General features: G+C 52.3%; 1 protein-coding gene and 1 non-coding gene across 5 annotated transcripts in view; both read right to left on the minus strand.

The window, feature by feature from the left end:
* VAC14 (VAC14 component of PIKFYVE complex) overlaps positions 1-18,438 on the minus strand; it is a 97,811-nt gene that overhangs the window by 68,148 nt on the left and 11,225 nt on the right. For 2 of the 4 annotated variants that reach the window (XM_027119316.1, XM_027119315.1), the window contains exons 2-10: positions 17,295-17,445; positions 16,821-16,988; positions 15,948-16,010; positions 15,302-15,409; positions 14,644-14,753; positions 14,256-14,362; positions 13,126-13,260; positions 12,507-12,659; positions 6,392-6,455 (exon numbers count right to left, since the gene is read on the minus strand). In XM_027119316.1, coding sequence (XP_026975117.1) covers positions 6,392-6,455; positions 12,507-12,659; positions 13,126-13,260; positions 14,256-14,362; positions 14,644-14,753; positions 15,302-15,409; positions 15,948-16,010; positions 16,821-16,988; positions 17,295-17,445 — 1,059 coding nt within the window. Of the gene's footprint in view, positions 1-6,391; positions 6,456-12,506; positions 12,660-13,125; positions 13,261-14,255; positions 14,363-14,643; positions 14,754-15,301; positions 15,410-15,947; positions 16,011-16,820; positions 16,989-17,294; positions 17,446-17,546; positions 17,672-18,438 lie in introns of all 4 variants that reach the window. The other 2 variants (XM_027119317.1, XM_027119318.1) reach the window with 2 other exon arrangements.
* TRNAG-GCC (transfer RNA glycine (anticodon GCC)) lies at positions 11,447-11,517 on the minus strand. The gene has a single exon. It is a non-coding gene; the product is annotated as a tRNA-Gly (tRNA).

Consider the following 18,438-nt stretch of genomic DNA (forward strand, 5'->3'; position numbering starts at 1 on the left):
TGAGCCTCTGGGTGGGGCTGCCACTGAGATCTCCCCAAGAGCCATATGTCTGGAAGTTCTGGGGTCTTCTGAGGGTATTCAAGCATCTGGGTTCTTTGGTAGCCTAAGACAGATGGGGAAACTCCCCCACAGACAGACAAGTCCAGGGTGGCAAATGCAGCCTCCCGGACAATCTCTTAATCTCTCTCACACTCACTGTCCAACAGAAACATAATGTGAGTCACATATAGAATTTTATGCTTTTCGGTTTTACATTAAAAAGTAGAAAGAAAACAGGTGAAATTAATTTTAATGATATATTGTACTTAACCCAATATACCCCAAATGTCACTTCAACACAGAATCAATATAAATATCAATATATAGATTAGTAATAAAGCACATTATATTCTTTTTATGTCCAGAGTCTTTTAAACTCAGTGTGTCTTTCATGCCCTCAGCACCCTCAGCTCAGATGGACCACGGCGCACACACTGGGCAGCACATGTGGCAGGCTCTGCAGTGGCAGGCTGGCAGGCCATCCCAGGGCTTCCCAAGCATTTTCTTTTCTTCTCTGACAATTTCCTAGACACTCCTCTCCCTCCTCCGATGGCCAGGATTTACTGTCTCATCTCCAAGTTCCTCTTTTCCCCATAGCACTGGCCTCCTACTGAGCGCCTTCCGGGGTGCTCTGTAAGCTCTTCTCCTTGGGTGGGCAGGAACTTGGAGATTAGTGTCTCCATGGCTGGAGACACTTCAGATGCCTACCTGCAGCCCAAGGCCTTAACAAAGCAAGCTCGGAAAGCAGTGGGGAATGAACAGAAGCCCCTTCCCTGCCTGCTCTCCCCTGACCCCGTGAACCCAAGGTCTGCAGTGAGTCCCTTTCCACAGCAGGAGCTGCCACATGGGGCCCAGGGTGCCATGAGTGCCCCATGTCTGGCAGGTCGCTGCCACATTCTTAGCTGAAACAGCCCTCAGGAGGGAGGCCTGGGGGACTCAGGGCTGCACTGGTCTAGCACAGCTGTGTCCTGCTGGTGGGGAGGAAGGCAGTGCCAAACCCACCTCCCCCATCCACCCTGCAGTTCAGGCCCAGTGGGGTGTATGAACCTTGCTGGGGTAGGGGAGACAAGATGACACACGGCTCTGATAACAGTGATGACGGCGATGGTACTCAAAACGATGATTACTCATGTTCTGCATAAATACTCTGTGCCAGGCATCATGCTGAGCTCTGTACCTGCACAGCCGCATTTCCTTCCCTCAAGGGCCCTATGCCAGCAGCAATGCTGTTCCCATTCTGGAGACGAGGGAATCAGAGCACAGAGACATTAAGTAACCTCTCCACGTTACACAGCTGAGGAGTGGCGGAGCTGGCAACTTGAATGCGAGCATCCGAGTCCAGAGTGGCCTCGCCCACTGCATGGCACTGGCTCCTAATGGGCCGCACTCAAGGGAGTCCACGGCAGCATCACTTCCGCGCGAGAGAGGACACTGGGGAAGCCTGGTGCTGATCTTTGTTTGGGGGGGGCGCTCCAAATCCAAGTGGCCCAAATAGGATCCCAAGATGCCAAGGATAGACAGTCGCTCGGCCAGCCGGGCTCCTTAACTCACAGTGGTCTTGAGATGCTCCTAGCCAGCTGAGCATCTCTACTGAGGGCAGAAATCGATGCCCGTTATGGCATCTCCCTCAGGTGGCGCTCTGTTGGGGCCAAATAACAAAGGAAGGATTTCATGGAGCTGGTGTATAAACTGGCAGCACTGTGTGTGCTAACAGTCTCTGACTTTCCCCACAGCAGCCCTCCCCAGACACGGGTACCTTTGGACTGATGGTGAGGCAGGGGTCAGCTTCAAACAACCAAGAAACTTCATGGCTGAAAGAGGCCCCATGGTTCATGTAGACCACGCACAGATGCACAGATGGTCAAAGTCCTTTGATGCACAGATGAGGCAGTATGGGGCCTGTCCGAGGCCATGAGGCATGGAGAACTCACTCCCTCAGCTGGAGACGCTCTCCCTGGCTCCCACTTCCCTTGGCTGGCTGGAGGTGAAGGCCATGGAAAGCAGGCACAGCCCAGGGCACCAGGGAAAGGGAGGATAGATGATCCTGCCCGCCTCTGAGGGGACAGCTCTCAGCTGCTACGCCGGGTGGGCTGTGTGTGCTGGGCTCCGCGCGTGCTCGGTGGGAAGCCAGGACTCTGGAACCTGGGGCCCTCCTAGAGCGGGCACGCTGCACCCTGTGCTCAGCTCCTGAGCTGCTGGGCTGGAGCCGGAGGTGCGCTCCCTCCGCGCTGGTTTACTTTACCCAGAAAGAACAGAATGGAGCTCACTCACAGTTTAAAACACATTTCTGCACCGGTTCCAAAATGTCTAGACTAGTCACTCTTGAGGGCTTTTGAGTTATTTCAAGGTGTCTCCAAAACTCCATTTTCACGGAGCATTTTCTCATAAAGCATCTCATAATGAAGGTCTTACAAGTATATGTACTACGACTTCTAAATGAATGGCGCTACTGTGGCTATTAAAATATTGATTTATTGACTACGGCTTCTGATACTTCTACTACACGGTGATAAAATCCAGCGCTTCTCTCTGGGAAGCAGCACTTTATTTCTGTAATGTCTAACCCTTGACGGCACTCATATGCTACGGCTCTAATCAAATTAGAACAAAGGTAAATCTAAAAGGGAACTGTTGCTGGATTCAAAGTTGTTTTTTATAAAAGATCTTTACTAATTCTTTCAATCAGCAGGTGCTATAAGTTGGGAAGCACTGATTTCTAGATCTTTCTGCTTGCCTTATGCAGCCAGCTATACCAGAAGACCTGTACTAAATGTCCCCGATGACACTGGTCCTCAGCGAGGCCCAGGGCTTCAGAGTAGAAGCTTGTGCCCATGGCAATGCCTGTCTGGGGCTCCTGTATCAGGTCACAGGCCAACATGCAAAGCTCCTGCAACTCTCCAACTGTGACTAATGAAGCTCAAATGCGTGGGCCTGGGGGTCAGAAGACTTACTGGCCTGAATTCCAAGCTCGTCACTAGCTAGCTGAACAACTTTGGGCAAGAAGTTAACCTCTCTGGGCCCGTATCCTCACTTGTAAAATGGGGATAATGACAAGGTTCTTGTGATAATAATTGTAGCTGAAGTGTGTAAAGTGCTTTCTGTGGGCGAGGCACCATTCTGTGCTCTTTACATGCTTTAACTCCTTTAAGCTCCATACTACGGGGTGAGCAGATCATCACACCCAGTTTACAGATGAGGAAACGGAGGCAGGGAGAGGTTAAGCTGCTTGCCGAGGGCCACACCGCCAGGCATGGTGAAGTCAGGATGTGCGCTCAGGCAGCGGGATTCCACGGCTCAGAGGATTCATGGTGATGAAGAACGTGCCTGGTGCACATAGCAGCATTAGACAGGGAGAGAAGGAAGGGGAGGGACAGAGAGAAAGAGGTGTATACTATTCTTCCTTAACCCTTCCCTCAGCTGCAAGCACGCTGCCTCCATCCCTCTTCCCCTGCCCTCCTAGGGAGTCCGGTTTCCAGCTCCGTATGCATTTCTCATGCTCCTGGAGGGTGGAGGAACCCAGCCTCCAGTACCTGGAGCCCTTCCTCACTACGATGACCTCGTAGCCCCTGCTCATTCAGATGGCTCTCCCCTGTGGCTACTGTTCACCCGGGGCCGCCTGGGGCCCTCCCAGCATCTTGGGACAGAGGGGACATGAGGAGGAAGAAGAGGCTTATGCTCTTGGGTTGTCAGTTACCCTCCCTGTGTTTAGGGCCAAGTGAGGACTTAGAGATTAAAAAAAAAAGTCTGGGGTGCAAGGATTGGCTTCGAGGAGATCCCTGAACCCCTGAAAGTGTATTTAGAGTTTTGTGAATAAGGGAGAGGGCCCAGAGCTTTCATCAGATTGAGTGTCACCTCGCTGACAGTGTTCTGCCAGGGGGGGATGCTTCTCTGCCATGGGAGGGGACCCCAATTGGGCTGCTGCCCTCGGCTGGCCTGAACTTAGTAAAAGTGGCACCCGCGGGCAGTGCCCTGGGCGAGCGGCGCATCTGGAAAACCACAGGGTGGGTTATGTTTCTCGGTGTCCCTGGAAGATGCCATCTTGCCCAAGCTCAGTCCCCCTCTGGCAGCACCAACTGGTGGAAGTAGGCACCCCACCCTCCTGTCCTCAGCTGCCGTCTCCAGTGGGTGGGGGGCTGGGCTCAGGTTCCACGACTCTGAAGGCCGCCCTCCTCTCTGGCGTAGCTGGTGACTCAGATCGGCAGCTGCCGCGAGGAAACCTCCGTTCGAGGGAAACAAAGCACTAGATAATTTGTTCTCATTTGGTTTTTCAATTTCAAAGACAGGACTGGTGTTTGCTGCTGAACGACGGGTATAACTCAAGGCACTGGTTCCAGCCAGGTGGCTCCCGGCTGCAGCACAGGAACCAAGGCCTCCTTCAGGCGAACGGACCACCGCCTCCCACGTGCGGAGGTCTCTGCTCCTCCTGGACCTCCCCAACGCCCAAGGAGCATGATCATCCCCTCCCTGTGGCCTAGATTAGGGACAAGTCTGCAACAGGCCCTTCTGTTGCCAGTTTTGGCCCCCTCCCTCACCGATCCTCCCCGGTGCTGCCAGAGGGGCTTCTAAACCACAGGTCTGCCCCCCTCACTCCCAGGGCCTCCAGAACTAAAGCGATTCCTCTACAGGACAGGCCAGTCCCCCTGCATCTCCATCCAGACCTCTCCCCCGAGTTCTGGAACCCAATATCCAAACCTGCTTCCTTAACCGCTCCTGGGGGACGCTCAGAGCCGCCTGGAACCCAGCTCTCGATAGGCCCGCTCACACACCCGTTCCTCCTTCCACCCCTGCTTGGGAAATGATACCACGATGCCCTGATCTGGCTCAAGCCCCAAATCTAGAAGTTCTTCTTTCCCTCATTTTCCTCCTCTCATGCCATCCCATCCCTCGGCAAATCCTGTCAATTCTACCTTCAAAACAGAACTCAAATCTATCAACTTCCTCCACATTCTGCCGCCTCTTCAGTCTGAGCCTCTATCCCGTCTGACCGGGATGTGGCGGTGGCCCCCTGACCGGCCTGCACCCACCCGAGTCCCTCCTAAATCCATTCTCCACACAACAGCCCCGACCTCCTGTCCCTCCTCAGCCCTAAAGTGGAGATAATGCTACCACTGACCCCACGGGATTTAAACGTCAGCAAAACCCTAACGACGCAACACAAAGCGTTGGGCACAGCCGGGCCCTGGAAGCCCTCCCCGAGCGTTCATGGTTGTCAGCCAGTGTTCCAGCGAGCCTCAGCTGGGGCGCCAACGCTTGCCCCCAACACCGTCTGAGCCCCCAGCAAAACCACCACTACCCTTACTTCTCTGCCTCCCCACTGGAGAACCTCAAGATCAGGGACCACATTCAGGGGCCGTATCTTTATCTTGGAACCTGCAGAGCTGAACACAGGCTCTGGACGTGTGTGATGACTGGCTAAAAACACATAAATGAACAGTGTTTATTGGCTTGCTTGAACAATGTGGGAGAGGTCTTAGGAACAGTCCACATTTATAGTCAGTACTCACTTTGAAAACACCCACAAGGTCCTTAGAGATAAGAATAAAGAAATGATATAAAAGGAGAAAAGATCCTAAGGGTCTGAGGGGAAGAGAGTCTCTTGGGGTTGAGTGTATATTTTCTCTTCATGAGTGACCCGTTCCCCCAGGGTCCACATTCAATGTTGAATTCAGAGGGAAGAAACCCCTTATAGGAGAACCTCCATCTATTCCAACCCCACAGCCAATCCTTCCCAAGGAAAAAGTGACATGGGGCAAGTCCAGGGGACGCAGACAGGGACAGAATGGTGATGATTCCCTCCCAGGGGAATGTCATCATCCTGCAGAGCATGGCGGGGGCTGGCAAGGAAGAGGATTACGTCGCTGCACCATTACAGCCTGCACTGCCCCCATGTGGAAGGCTGCACCATTACAGCCGACCTGGGCACCGGGGAAAGGACAGCTCTTGCATCCCAGCCTATGCACCCTCCCTGCCTGTGCTCTGGACTCTCCTTGAACGGCATTTCCCTGCTCAGTCTCATCAGCCTCGTGTTATCCTGGACAAGCGAAAGGTGCTGGGCAAAGGTATCTGCAAGCGTCTCCCTGTGGTCATCATGCATTAGCTACACTCTTACAACTTGTATTTACTCACCTCAAACAGCTTCTAATCCCTCCCAAGAGGCCATGTGTCCATCTGAACCGGGTTGGGTGGGCTTTCTTAATATCCTTTGGGCTCCCTCATCAGGCACTTCCTGTGTCCCACAAGTAGCGGCCCCAAGCAAAGTCGGCCTCAGGGCTTTGCTGCAGTCTCCTGCACCCAGGGAAGATGGAGGCTGCTCACTTTCCACAAACAGCTCTGGCCAGAACAAACCACTTACCTGGCCGGATTGAAGACACTGATGCCGCTACTGAAGCTGGAGTCACAGGAACCATCGGGCCCTCCTGGGGAAAGAAAGGGGAACAAGGCATCATGAGAAAGGCTGTTGGAGTCTTCCAAATGAACAAGACCCCTGTCACAAGGACACACAGACCCTCTGGTCCCCTGCACCTTGATTCTGGCTCTTGGAAAGGGATGTAACTCTGGAGCCCTGAAGACCCAATGCCTATTCATTCCCCAAAGCTTTTGGACAGTACCCATGCTTGTAGGTTTTTAGGCACAGTGACCTCTCAAGGAGGGGCTCTCCAGGGCTGAACATATCTGGGAAATCTCAGAAGGTGTTGCTGGTTCAAGGACCATGGATGTTAAAAGTGACTTCTGGAACACTCAACATCATAAGCCATCAGGGAAATGTAAATCAAAAGCCCAATGAGATACCATTTCACACCCACCAGGTGGCTAAAATAAAAAAGACAGATATTAGTAGCAAGTGAGAGTGAGAATGTGGAGAAGCTGGAAGCCTTGTACATTGCTGGTGGGAATGTGAAATGGTGCAGCTGCTTTGGAAAACAGTCTGGCAGCTCCTCAAAAGGCTCCAAACAGTTAGTTACCATATGGCCCAGCCAGTCCACTCCTAGAGACATGAAAACTTACGTCCACATCAAAAACTTGTACACCATGTTCATAGCAGCACTATTCACAACAGCCATAAAGTGGAAACAATCCAAATGTCTATCAAATGAATGGATAAACAAAATGTGTTGGAGCCCATACAATGGACTATTATTTGGCAATAAAAAGGAAGTACTGATCAGGCTACATGGATGAACCCTGAAAACATTATGCTAAATGAAAGAAAGCAGTCACAAAGGATCGCATATTTTGATCCCATTTATATGAACTGTCTAGAATAGGCAGATCTATACAGACAGAAAGTAGATTAGAGGTTGCTGAGGACTAGAGGAGACAAGGGTGTGATGGCCATTTTCATAAATTAAAAAAAAAAACCTTTTAAGATAATTTTAGATTTACAGAAAAGTTGCAAAAATAGTATAGAATTCTCGATATTCTTCATCTAGCTGCCCCTAATATTAGTATTGTACAAACCCATAGCTCAATTATCAAACAGGAAAGTAGCATTGATAACAGTTTTACTAACTAAACTACAGACCTAATCCAATTTCACCACTCATGTCCTTTGTTCCAGGATCAAATCCGGAACCCTGCATTGCATTTAGTTCTCCTGTCTCTTTGGTCCCCTCCAAACTGTGATAGCTCCTCAGTCTTTCCATATCTTTCATGAACATGCTTTTGAAACCCTTGGTCGGTTACTCTGTAGAACATCTCTCCATTTGGGCCTGTCTCATGTTTTCTCATGACTAGGCTAAGGCTATGCATTTTTGGAAAAATGCTTCTGAAGTGATGTGCCTTCTCAGTACATCAAATCAGGGGTACATGATGTCTATCTTTCTCTTTACTGGTGACGTTAACCCTATTACCCAATTTACGGTAGTGCCTACCAGGTTTCTCCCCTGTAAAGTTACTATTTTTCTTTTTGTAATGAATAAATATCTTGCGGAAGATACTTAAGACTAGACAAATATCCAGTTTTTTCCCCTCAAACATTCCCCCACTGTTTTTATCATCCATCAGTAGATGTTGCCTACAATTAGTACTATGGAGTTTGACTAATGGTGAATTTCTATATTCCTCTTTCCTTCTACATTTATTAACTGGAATTCTTCTATATAGAAGAACTGTTCCTTCTCCGTCATTTACCTATCTATTCATCCATCCATCCATTCATTCATTTATATCATCACTGACCCATACATATTTATTTTATTCTGTGGGTTACACATTAAAACTATCATTATTTATATTGTTTTTCAAATGGTACCACCCCTGGCCTCCTAAAAGTTTTAAATTATACAAGTAACACATAGTTTTACACTAAAAATTCCTAACACAACAAGGCATTTCTCTTTCATTTATTTATTTATTTATTTGGCTGTGTTGGGTCTTTGTTGCTGCACGTGGGCTTTCTCTAGTTGTGGCGATCGGGGGCTACTCTTAGTTGCGGTGCGCGGGCTTCTCATTGCAGTGGCTTCTCTTGTTGCAGAGCACAGGCTCTAGGCGTGCAGGCTTCAGTAGTTGTGGCACGTGGGCTCAGTAGTTGTGGCTCACGGGCTCTAGAGCGCAGGCTCAGTAGTTGTGGCGCACGGGCTTAGTTGCTCCATGGCATGTGGGATCTTCCCGGACAAGGGTTCGAACCCGTGTCCCCTGCGTTGGCAGGTGGATTCTTAACCACTGTGCCACCAGGGAAGTCCCCGCCTTCTCTCTTTAACCTTCAATCTTACTTTATGGGCAGGTAACTCACTAATTTACTGGTTAGGCAAAGGTCCCTCTCGTCTTTTCCCAGTCTTACTTTTTGTTTTGTAAACATAAATGGGATCAGAGTCTATCATCTGCAACTTGCTTTTTTCACTTCCTACTGTGTCTTCAAGCTACACCACTCCAGTTGTAGACTAGGGATGTCCGAAGTCCCCCAGTAAAGGGGGCCTTGAGTTCCACGCTGAACAGAAAAGCTCTGAGCTGCCGCCTGTCCCCTCTGGTCCCAGAGGCCCTCTGTGGGACAGGGCACAGCCCAGAGCGGGCAGGAGTAGCTGTGGGCGCCAGCTGGGCCTGCTGAACAGCCCGCCGTCCACCTGAACAGGCCTGGGGAAAGGTGAAGAGGACATGCGGGGTAGCCTGGGTGGGCCAGCTGGGAGCAGCAGCTGGGGCTCCCTGCCGCTGGTGGCCTCCCTCTCTCCTGCCTTTTGGAAACACACGCATTTATAGATGAAATGATAGGATGTCAGAAACCGGCTTCAAATTGACTTCGATTATTTCCTAATTTTCACTCTTAGATCTCACCTGTGCTTCCTTCCACATGGGTGTGGGCACTTCTCCAGGATCCATTAGAGGGGGCTGCTGCGGGGGAGGGTCAGGCACCTGCTGCTTTAATAGCTGTCGCCAAGCTGCCCTTTAGGAACGTTCTCCTGAGCAGTCATCCCCCCCACCCCCACCCAGAGCCTCACACTGGGATGTTAGTAATCTTCAAAGTGTTTGCCAAGTTGATGAGTAAAAATGAGACACTGTTTACTCTGCAATTCTGGGATACCCAGGCAAGCTGAGCATCTTTGGTTGCCCTTTTGTATCAATTTCCAGACTCAGGAGCCCCTGGGCCTGGGTCTGAGCCTGACTTTCCAACTCATTCACTGTGTGACCTTTGGCAGGTCACTTGCCTTTGCCCCCATTTCCTCACCTGTATAACGTGCTAACGCCACTGCCTGCACCAGAGGCTTGTTAGGACAGTAAAGGAGCCTAACACTTGTTAAGATGAAAAACCTGACCCACATTTATATTTATTTCCTAAGGATAAATTCTTAAATGTTATGATACACACTGCCAAATGTATCTACCAGACAACGTATTTAATGTATTTACTCTCCACCTTCCAGTAGGAACGTCTGTTTTTTCCAAAATCTCTCCAGGGAATGTGTATTTCTCTTATAACCAGAGTTAAAAATGAGGGTGGAGTTAGGGGAGAGTGGAAGCGAAGGAGAAAGAAAAGATCCAGTTCAAATAACCTCCACGAAGCCCGGCCCGGTGCCCCCAGTCCTCTGTGACCACATCCGCTGTCACACGATCACTCATCTGAGGATCTGTCCCTGAACTCCTTGCAGGCAGGTCCTGGGTCTGATTCACTTACATCTGCAGTGTCCAAAGAGGGTGCTGATACACGCAGTCCCATCAAAGCTTTGCAGGTGGGTGGATTCCATTTCATGCTCACCCACGGAGGTCACCAGTCTTCCACTGGAAACCGTGTTTATAGATCTGCTCCTCACTCACCACATGAAGTTCCACCCCTGACCCTCTCCGATCCCTCACTTAGGACCCATCAGGGGCCCATTACCACCTGGGCAAAGCTGATGATAAAAGACACGGGAGCAAAAGCCCTGCCCCTGACAACCTTGCTAAGTAGTGGGTCTCATTATAAACAGACATTAAAACAACTTGACACTAAAGCACCTGTTATTGGGAGTGTGTGGCCTATGCCGTGTGCTAAGAGCTTTACATGCAAAAATCTCCGAAACTCACAACCACACATAGGTTCGGTGTTATCACTGTTGCCCTATTCAATGAATAAGGAATCTGAGGCATAGAAAGGCCAAGTGGCTTGTCCAAGGGCAACAGATATGAAGTCAGCAGGGCCAGGATGCACAGGCGGGCAGTTCTGACTGTGGACTCCAGTTTGTGACACCTGAGATAATCAGGGAACGTCATGGAGGGGAACTGGGAGGATGCATCAAACGCCTAGGAACTCAGAATCGGAGAAAGGATACTGCACTGTGGACTCCCCAAGCAGCAGGGCAAAGGGGGAGCCAGAGCAAGTGGAGGGGGCTGGGAGCAGTGTGACACGAACAAGGGCCTGCCCTGCCTGAAGCCTCGTGGTGAGGGGAGAGGGAGAAGCACATGCATGTGCAAGCGTGTGTGTGCGTGTGCTCACGTGCAGAGGGCCTGGCTGACGGGCCTCACTGTGGGGCTTGCCCGGAGGTATGCAGTGGAGAACGCGGCGTGCTGTGGGACACACAACGCAGGCTGAGTCGGGGACAGGGGCACTAGAGGAGGGAAACCAGACAGGAGGTTCCTGCCTTTGCCAGGCTGGAAGAGTGGCACAGAGTCAGAGTGAGAGTAAGCAGGAGGGCTGGATGAACCCGTGGATGGAGTAACTAAATCCTGACTCTCTTGGATTGCTGGTACCTTCGTAAAGTGGTGGTTAGTTACAAGCTGAGCGCGTCTGGAGTGGATGTGGAGCCCCAGAGTTAGCTGCGGCCATCTCTAGCAACTACTGTAACGTGAGCTCTGCATCTGCTGAAGTGCTGTTTATGAGGCAGTAAAACCTGAAAGCAAGCTGCCTGAATGTATCCTGATTTAGGATAAGATTCTCCTGAGCCGGGAGCTGTTTTTAGGAATGCTTAGGAAAACTGTCTAAATAAAAGGTTAAATGAGCTGCATTGGCCGGGAATCGAACCCGGGCCTCCCGCGTGGCAGGCGAGAATTCTACCACTGAACCACCAATGCTCCAGCTGAATGCCACTCTGCCCACAGCTGTTTTGCTGCTCTGGCTCACAGTGGCACTGGCACTGCTGTAACCTGACACCTCAGATGGTCCAGCATGGAATGCTGCTCCATTCTGCCGGCCAAATCCATGGGAGGAGGCCCATGGCGCACACATGCCTGACATTCTGCTCCGATGAAAGGCAACAGAGGAAAAGGCTTTAGAAATTCTTTTGGCTTCTGCGGGGCAGGTTCCAGGCCTCAGTCTGTTAGCCTTAAAGATCGGAGTAGTTTCTGCATCAATTTACTCTTTGGTTGACTCTGGAAAGGAGAACATCACTCCAGAGCTGATTGGTGACATCTCAGAGACGACAGAGGCCCAAGAGATTAGAAAAGCCTAGAGTTCTAGAAAACATTTAGAGTCAAACTCCAGACTCCAATCGGCATAAAAGTGGTTTTCTTCATGTTAAGGATAAACAAGACGTTAATGTTAAAGGAGTTTGAAGGAGAGCAGAATTCCCAAGGACCAAATAAACCACAGCTGGAGCTTCCTTAACCCTCCCACCCTGAGAATGACTGGCACAGGAAAGGCAGCCAGCTTCCGAGTCACTGGATGTCTACTGCCAAGACTCAAGTGAACCCTGCAGACTGTACTCCTGCCATGCTCCAAACCTTTCTACATCGACTATAGCTGAACCCAGAAAAAGAGTAAAGAAAGCATTAATGCTCTCTGAGGCAGAAAGGGTGAAGAGCTATGGGTTCTGGAGGCAGACTGCCAGGGTTCAAAGCTGCCAGACTGCCAGATCCTGGCGGTGGTACTTATCTTCCCTGCGCCCATCTGTAGAATGAAGGTAACAGCAGTTCCCACCTCACTGGGCTGTTATTGGAATCGGGAGTTAAGATCTGGAAAGCAGCCCTGGTTGGCTGAGTGAGGCCCCAGGTCAGGTTCTACAGCCTCTGGGTCCCCGTGGCCCTCCCTGGGAGGTGAGGGGCAGGAGGCAGAGACCACTTACCACTGGCTGCTCCCTCCTGCTTTGCCGACGAGTCATCAGGGTTGGGTTCTGCCTGCTTCTGAACCACTGGCTTGGGCTCGTCGGGCTCGTCGTCCTCGGGGGTGACCAGCTTCATCAGGCTCTGGTTGCACACGTTGGCCACCTCCTTGATGCCTGATCCACTGATGTAAGGAGCAGCCTGATCCAGGGGTATGTTAGCGGGAAGACAGGTAGGCTGAACTGAGTCCCTGCTCTCCCTGCCACGCTGGGGTCCCCGCAAGATGCTCCTACGTCTCCTCACAGGGGCCCTTCCTGGTGCACCTCTCATCAATAGGATTTCTTCCACCCAACGCGGGGCAGTGTGAGCTCAAAGACTTGGCACCTTGGGACCTGCGAGAGCCTCTCCAGATCTGTAAGTAACCAGGTGAGGTTTGGGGATGGCGGCATTAGCACCACGTCCCTAGTGCTGCCCTGGCTCTCCCTGTCCGTGTTCAGCTCCACCTCTTGCTGCTTTGATGCCTGGGGAAATGTGGAGGTATGATGGATCCTAAGGGAGCCCCCATCGCCCACTCCAGGGTCCTGCAACCTTATGGCCCCCTTTGGGGCTGCTCTTGTTTCCTCTCTCCAGAGTGAAGGATACTCTTCTTGCGGTCATCGTAAGCCAGGCAGGGCAAGACAGCGGTCAGGATCCCAGAGGAGTAGGGCAGCATCACCCGGCCGGCCAGCTGGATGAACTCCCGCATCCAGCACATGGCTGTCAGCTGGATCAGGTCGTCTGGAAGGGGAATTGGTGGGTTCCAGGGGGTCCGCATGAGCAGCCAGAGCGCCCCTCCCACTGACCATGTCCACAAATGGGACTGGAGAACTGGAGGGCACCTGAGGGCTGGCACAGCTTTGAGCCTCACCAATACTCTCACCCTTGCTTTTTCCTTCCAAAGGAACATACAGGTACCAGGGTGACATGGAATTACAACCCTGTGGCTGATTGTAAGAGGAGCCACAATTCTCTATCCCCCCCGTGTCCACTCCCCTGTAATGGAGCTCTGTGGCTTCTCTCATCAGGAGCTGGAGTTTACTTCCCCCGTCCTGGTATCTGGGCCAGCCCTGCTATTTTGTCCAAGAGAAGGTGGTAGAAGTGATGGTGTGCCTGGTTCAAGCCTAGGCCTTAGAGGCCTTGCTCACGTCTATCATGCCTCTCGGAATCCACTGATGCCATGTGAATGCACCTGGGCTAACCCACTGGATGATGAGACACCTGGAACGACTGTTCCTGTTGCCACACGTGACAGCTGGCAACAGCCAGACATGAGTGACACCACTGACCATGAGTAACACTTCAGCCGACCCTCCAGTTGACTGTAGGCACATGACTGAGCCCAGCTGAGCCTGGCCCAGGGGAGCAGGGCCACCCAGCTGACCCGAAGACTCAGGACAATACCAAGGGACTGCTATGTGAAGTAACTGCATTTTGTGGTGGCTTGATACTCAGTAGAAGCAAAGAGATACACGACTTCAATATCCAAGCATTTCAATCACAGTGCTAATGGCAAGCTTGCCAGCAAGAAGGCCTCCAGATCTGACTCCCCTCTAGGGTCAGACCAAGTGAAAGGGCCTCCATGTTGACAGAATCAGAATCTCTCCCACAAGGACCCACTGCTCCAGGACCCGCTGTCACACTGATTCACTCCCAGGAGGACTCTCTCTGAGATGGGGAGACAGAAAGGTACTTCTGAGGAGGTGGTGGTGGCCTTGGGGCCTTTACACACTCACCCGTGGTCTGGCAGTGGATCACCAGGATGTTGGCCATCTCAGCAAACTTAACACTGGAAGGGTTCTTTTTAATTTCCTTCAAGAATTCTCCAAGGACCACCTCACACCTACCAATGAGCAAAGGAGAAAGGAGACAGCTCATGCAGCCAGAGGAGCCTCCACCAGTGGTGCCACGTCTGCTGTGCTCTGTGGGACACACTTGTCAGATGGACATTTTTCAGAGGCTGGGGGTGGATGATCTCCTAGCTCTTCAAAGCAGGAAGCACACGAGCCAGGAAGAGGATGGTGAATTTTGTGCTCTCCTGCCGCCACCTGTCTGTTGGGTGTGGGGTATGCGTACGCGCCGAGGGGCCCCTGCAGCCGCCTGCCCCTCTCCTCCTCCACTCACATTTTCCGAATCTCTTTGCCGTTGTCGCCCAGGATCTGGAAGAGTCCATCCAGGATCTCCGGCAAATAATCCAGCAGGTTAATGTCTGGCACGGACTCCAGAACCAGGATCTGCCCCAGGGGAGGAAACCATCAGGGAAAGTCACCAGCCAGAGAACCTGCATCTCCTCGCCCATCCTCTGGACTGGCCAGCGAGAAGGGGCCCTGCTGAGGCATCTTTTCACGGCAGTGTCCCGTGGGGGAGCAGGTGCTAGTAGCTGTTGTTTCTGTTCAATGGGCAGGGGAACGGCAATTTAACCCCAGGGCAGTTCAGATGCCCGGGGGCGGGGCAGGGGGTGTGGGAGGGAACCCATGGGAAAGGTGGGCAAGGCTAGAAGAGGTGTGACAGCTGGAGGAGCACAGCTGGCTTCAAAGGTAAATCTGGGTGTTTCCGGAGACAAGGAAGGAACCACCTCCTCTGCAGAGGCAAACGTGATGGGCTTTGGGGGCAAAGCTGAATACATGTGTTTTCAGATGATCTGGTGTCATTGGCTCCTAGAGGGATAACAGTGAGGCACCCCCGCAGCCACAGGAAGTGCCCAGGTGAGCCAGAGAGCAGACCTCACTCAACTAGAGGCTCCCTACAGCTGGAGAAGGAGCGTCGCGGGGCCGGACCTTACCCAGGAGATGATGAACTGCCGGGCGTACTGGTTGTTGGAATAAATCCTCTCCCGCAACAAGGGGATGAAGCCCACCAGGTCGAACTTGTTGCTCTCCGTCACGATGTCCTGTGGGTCAAAGGCATGAGAGCTGCCTGCTGGGGGCGGGGCTGCCTGACCTGGCTGAATCCCCGGCCCGGGCTGGCTCCAGGGGTCAGGCGGACACAGAGGAAGATGACGGAGCCTGAGTCAGGCAGGAGAGGCCCCCGGAGCATCCCTCCTCACACAGGCCGAAGGACCAGCAAAAAGGATGCACTGAAAGCAGGAATCAAGGTCGAGAGAACTAATCAAAAGGCAAAACCCTGCATCTCTGTGGTCTGGCTCGAATGCCCTGGTGAGCTGAGCATAAACTGCCCTGTCACTGGGGGCAGGGTGGGGTCAGCATGAGGGGCCATTAGGGGGACAGAATGGTTCTGTATTTTGATCCTGCTGTTGACATAACTCTATACTCTCATCATAGAGCTGTACACTATTCCATTAACTGTATGTAAATGAAAAAAAATTTTTTTTTATTACGAAGAGCATCCCAATGATAGAATTTATAAGCTGTACAGACAGATGGAGGAAACAGAAGCTAAAAATAAGAGTGGGGACCAAGTACAAGTACCTTTAAGAGGCGGTCTAGGAGCTCAGAGCCGCTCTTCACATTGGGGTCTGGGTCAGCAGCCAACTATGAGAGAGACAGAGGTGGAGAGAGGGTCACTGTCAATATATAAGACAAGGAATCCACTGAAGTCCAACATCAAAGGCCTTGGGGCAGCCTGAACATCGCATAGGCACCTCTCTCAGTGCACAGATGCAAGACAGGCAGGGGAGGCAAGGGGGTAAAGCAGAACTTGGCAATGCTGCCGAGATGTGGCAGACCCCCGTTCTGCTCAGGGACCGCTGGGACCTGCTGCCACCAGTCAGGTGGTTGCTTCCCGTTGGCCTTCCTCAGGGCTTTCCAATCGTACAATGCTGGGTCCTCTCTCCACTCCTGGAGGAGGGGATGGATCAGCTGTGAGGTTAATCCTCTAGAAACGACTTCAGGGAGGAGAACTCCATGACGATGAGAGAGGTGCCGATAAGCTATCAGGGAACCCAAAGCCTTTCTAAGCAGAGCTTTTTCTAGAGCTTATGGGCTACGCTCTCCTTGCAGGGGAAATACAGTCTGTACTATGGAATCACCACCTTCACCTTCTATAAGGGAGGTCAGTGCTCTCAAATGACTGTTTTTTCCCCTCCAATTTGTGGTGGACTGATGCTTTTGTAAAATGCACTAAAGATAAATTAATAGAGGTGTGGGGGAAAAACAAACATAAATATTTACAAGCCCATCTAAAAATATATCATTAGATTGAACAGACAACAAGCACCCCTGGCAGCATGTGCTTATCTGCTCCCCTTGCATCTGGGAAAAGGGAGGCCAGCACTCAAGGTCCCGAAAGGTCAAGTCAGGTGTGTTGGGTGAGCTCAGCCCAGTCGAGTGAGGAGCGGTCACCTTGCTCAGCCCATCAAAGAGCACGTTGAAGTGGGGCAGCACAGCGCCTCGGGCCACCTTGACGATGTTGTAGAGGGCCTCACACGCATAGTAGCGCAGCCTGCTGTCAGCATCATTGAAGCAGGTCAGCACCGGCTCAATCAACTCCTTCAGGTAGAGCCCCGAGTCCTGCGATGGGGTAGAAGCAGAAGCAGCTCAGATTGGGTCAGACCTCGGGGACCCAGCCCTCGGCTCCCTTGGAGACGCTCAGGCCCTCGAGTGAGGGCTGGGCTGAAAGACCCTTTGCAAGTCAGCTTCCTGGGATAGGGATCACGCCCAGGACCCTGGGTGCAAGGCCGCAGAGCCAGCCTTGAGGTCTGAGATGTGGAGAGAATGGCAATAAAGAAATCACAAGTCTGCAACACCCTGCTGGGGCTCGGGGGTCAGGGTCAAGGCCCTGGCTAGTGTGTACGTCCCTCCAGGAGAAGGGCTCACCTTGCCCAGCGCGATGGAGCAGGCAGCCAGGCCGATGAGGCCCCCTTTCCGGCTGTGCGGGTGCTGGGACAGGGCAAACTCCTGAGACAGCGTCTGGATCACATGCTTGATCTGCACGGTGTTGTTCTGGGCCACGAACTCCCGGACCAGCCTGCAGAGGAAGCAGAGAGGGGCTGCAGGACCAGTGGGATCAGGCTGCTCCTGCTACTGCCGGCTCTGGGGCCCGGGGCTGGGGTGAGGGAGGGAGATGACCTGTTTAGAAAGAGGAATTGGGAGTCAGGCATCTCGGGGCAGGGCTTTCCCAGTTCTGCTGCTGACTGGGAGGCGTTGGCTGGGTCACGGTCCTTTCCCTTTTCTGGGTCTCCGTTTCCCTTTGTCTGTGACGGAATGAAGAACAGTGAGCAATCTCACTTCTGGGAATCTGAGAGAATGCAAGTGAATGTCCTTCTGGGGCCCCAAAACTGTAGTGATCCACCGTCTTCATTCAATACTTGCTCAGTGTTGCAAGCAGCTCATGCACCCAAGTGGTTCTCTGTGTCTGTGTCATTGTTTCTGGGGATCCACAAACAAACAAGGATGTGTAGCAACATGACACAAGCAACACCACAGAAGCAAGAACGCCGCAGGTTAAGTCTCCCTGGGCTGACGGGGAGGTGCCATCTGAGTCGGATCTTAGTACCATTACCAGGCCTTTTCCAGGTAAAGAAAGGAAGGGAGGGAACCTCAGGCACAGGGAAGAGCCTGGCTAAAGGCGGGGGCCCCGAAAAGACATGGTGTATTTAGGGAAGGGTGAGGAGACCGGTGTGTGGAAGGGGTGGCTGGGGACAGTTAAAGGAAAAGACGAGGGCTTCCCTGGTGGCGCAGTGGTTGAGACTCCGCCTGCCGATGCAGGGGACACGGGTTCGTGCCCCGGTCCGGGAAGATCCCACATGCCACAGAGTGGCTGGGCCCGTGAGCCATGGCCGCTGGGCCTGCGCGTCCGGAGCCTGTGCTCCGCAACGGGAGAGGCCACAACAGTGAGAGGCCCGCGTAACACACACACACACCCCCACCCCACACACACACAAAAGGAAAAGACGAGCCGGTGAAAGGTTTCCAGCAATGGGGTGACACATTTATGTCTATGTTTTGACCAGAGAGGCTG

The sequence above is a fragment of the Aethalodelphis obliquidens genome, unplaced genomic scaffold (assembly GCF_003676395.1).
Source record: "Aethalodelphis obliquidens isolate GAN/ISIS:26980383/991018 unplaced genomic scaffold, ASM367639v1 scaffold20, whole genome shotgun sequence".
Lineage (NCBI taxonomy): Eukaryota > Metazoa > Chordata > Mammalia > Artiodactyla > Delphinidae > Aethalodelphis > Aethalodelphis obliquidens.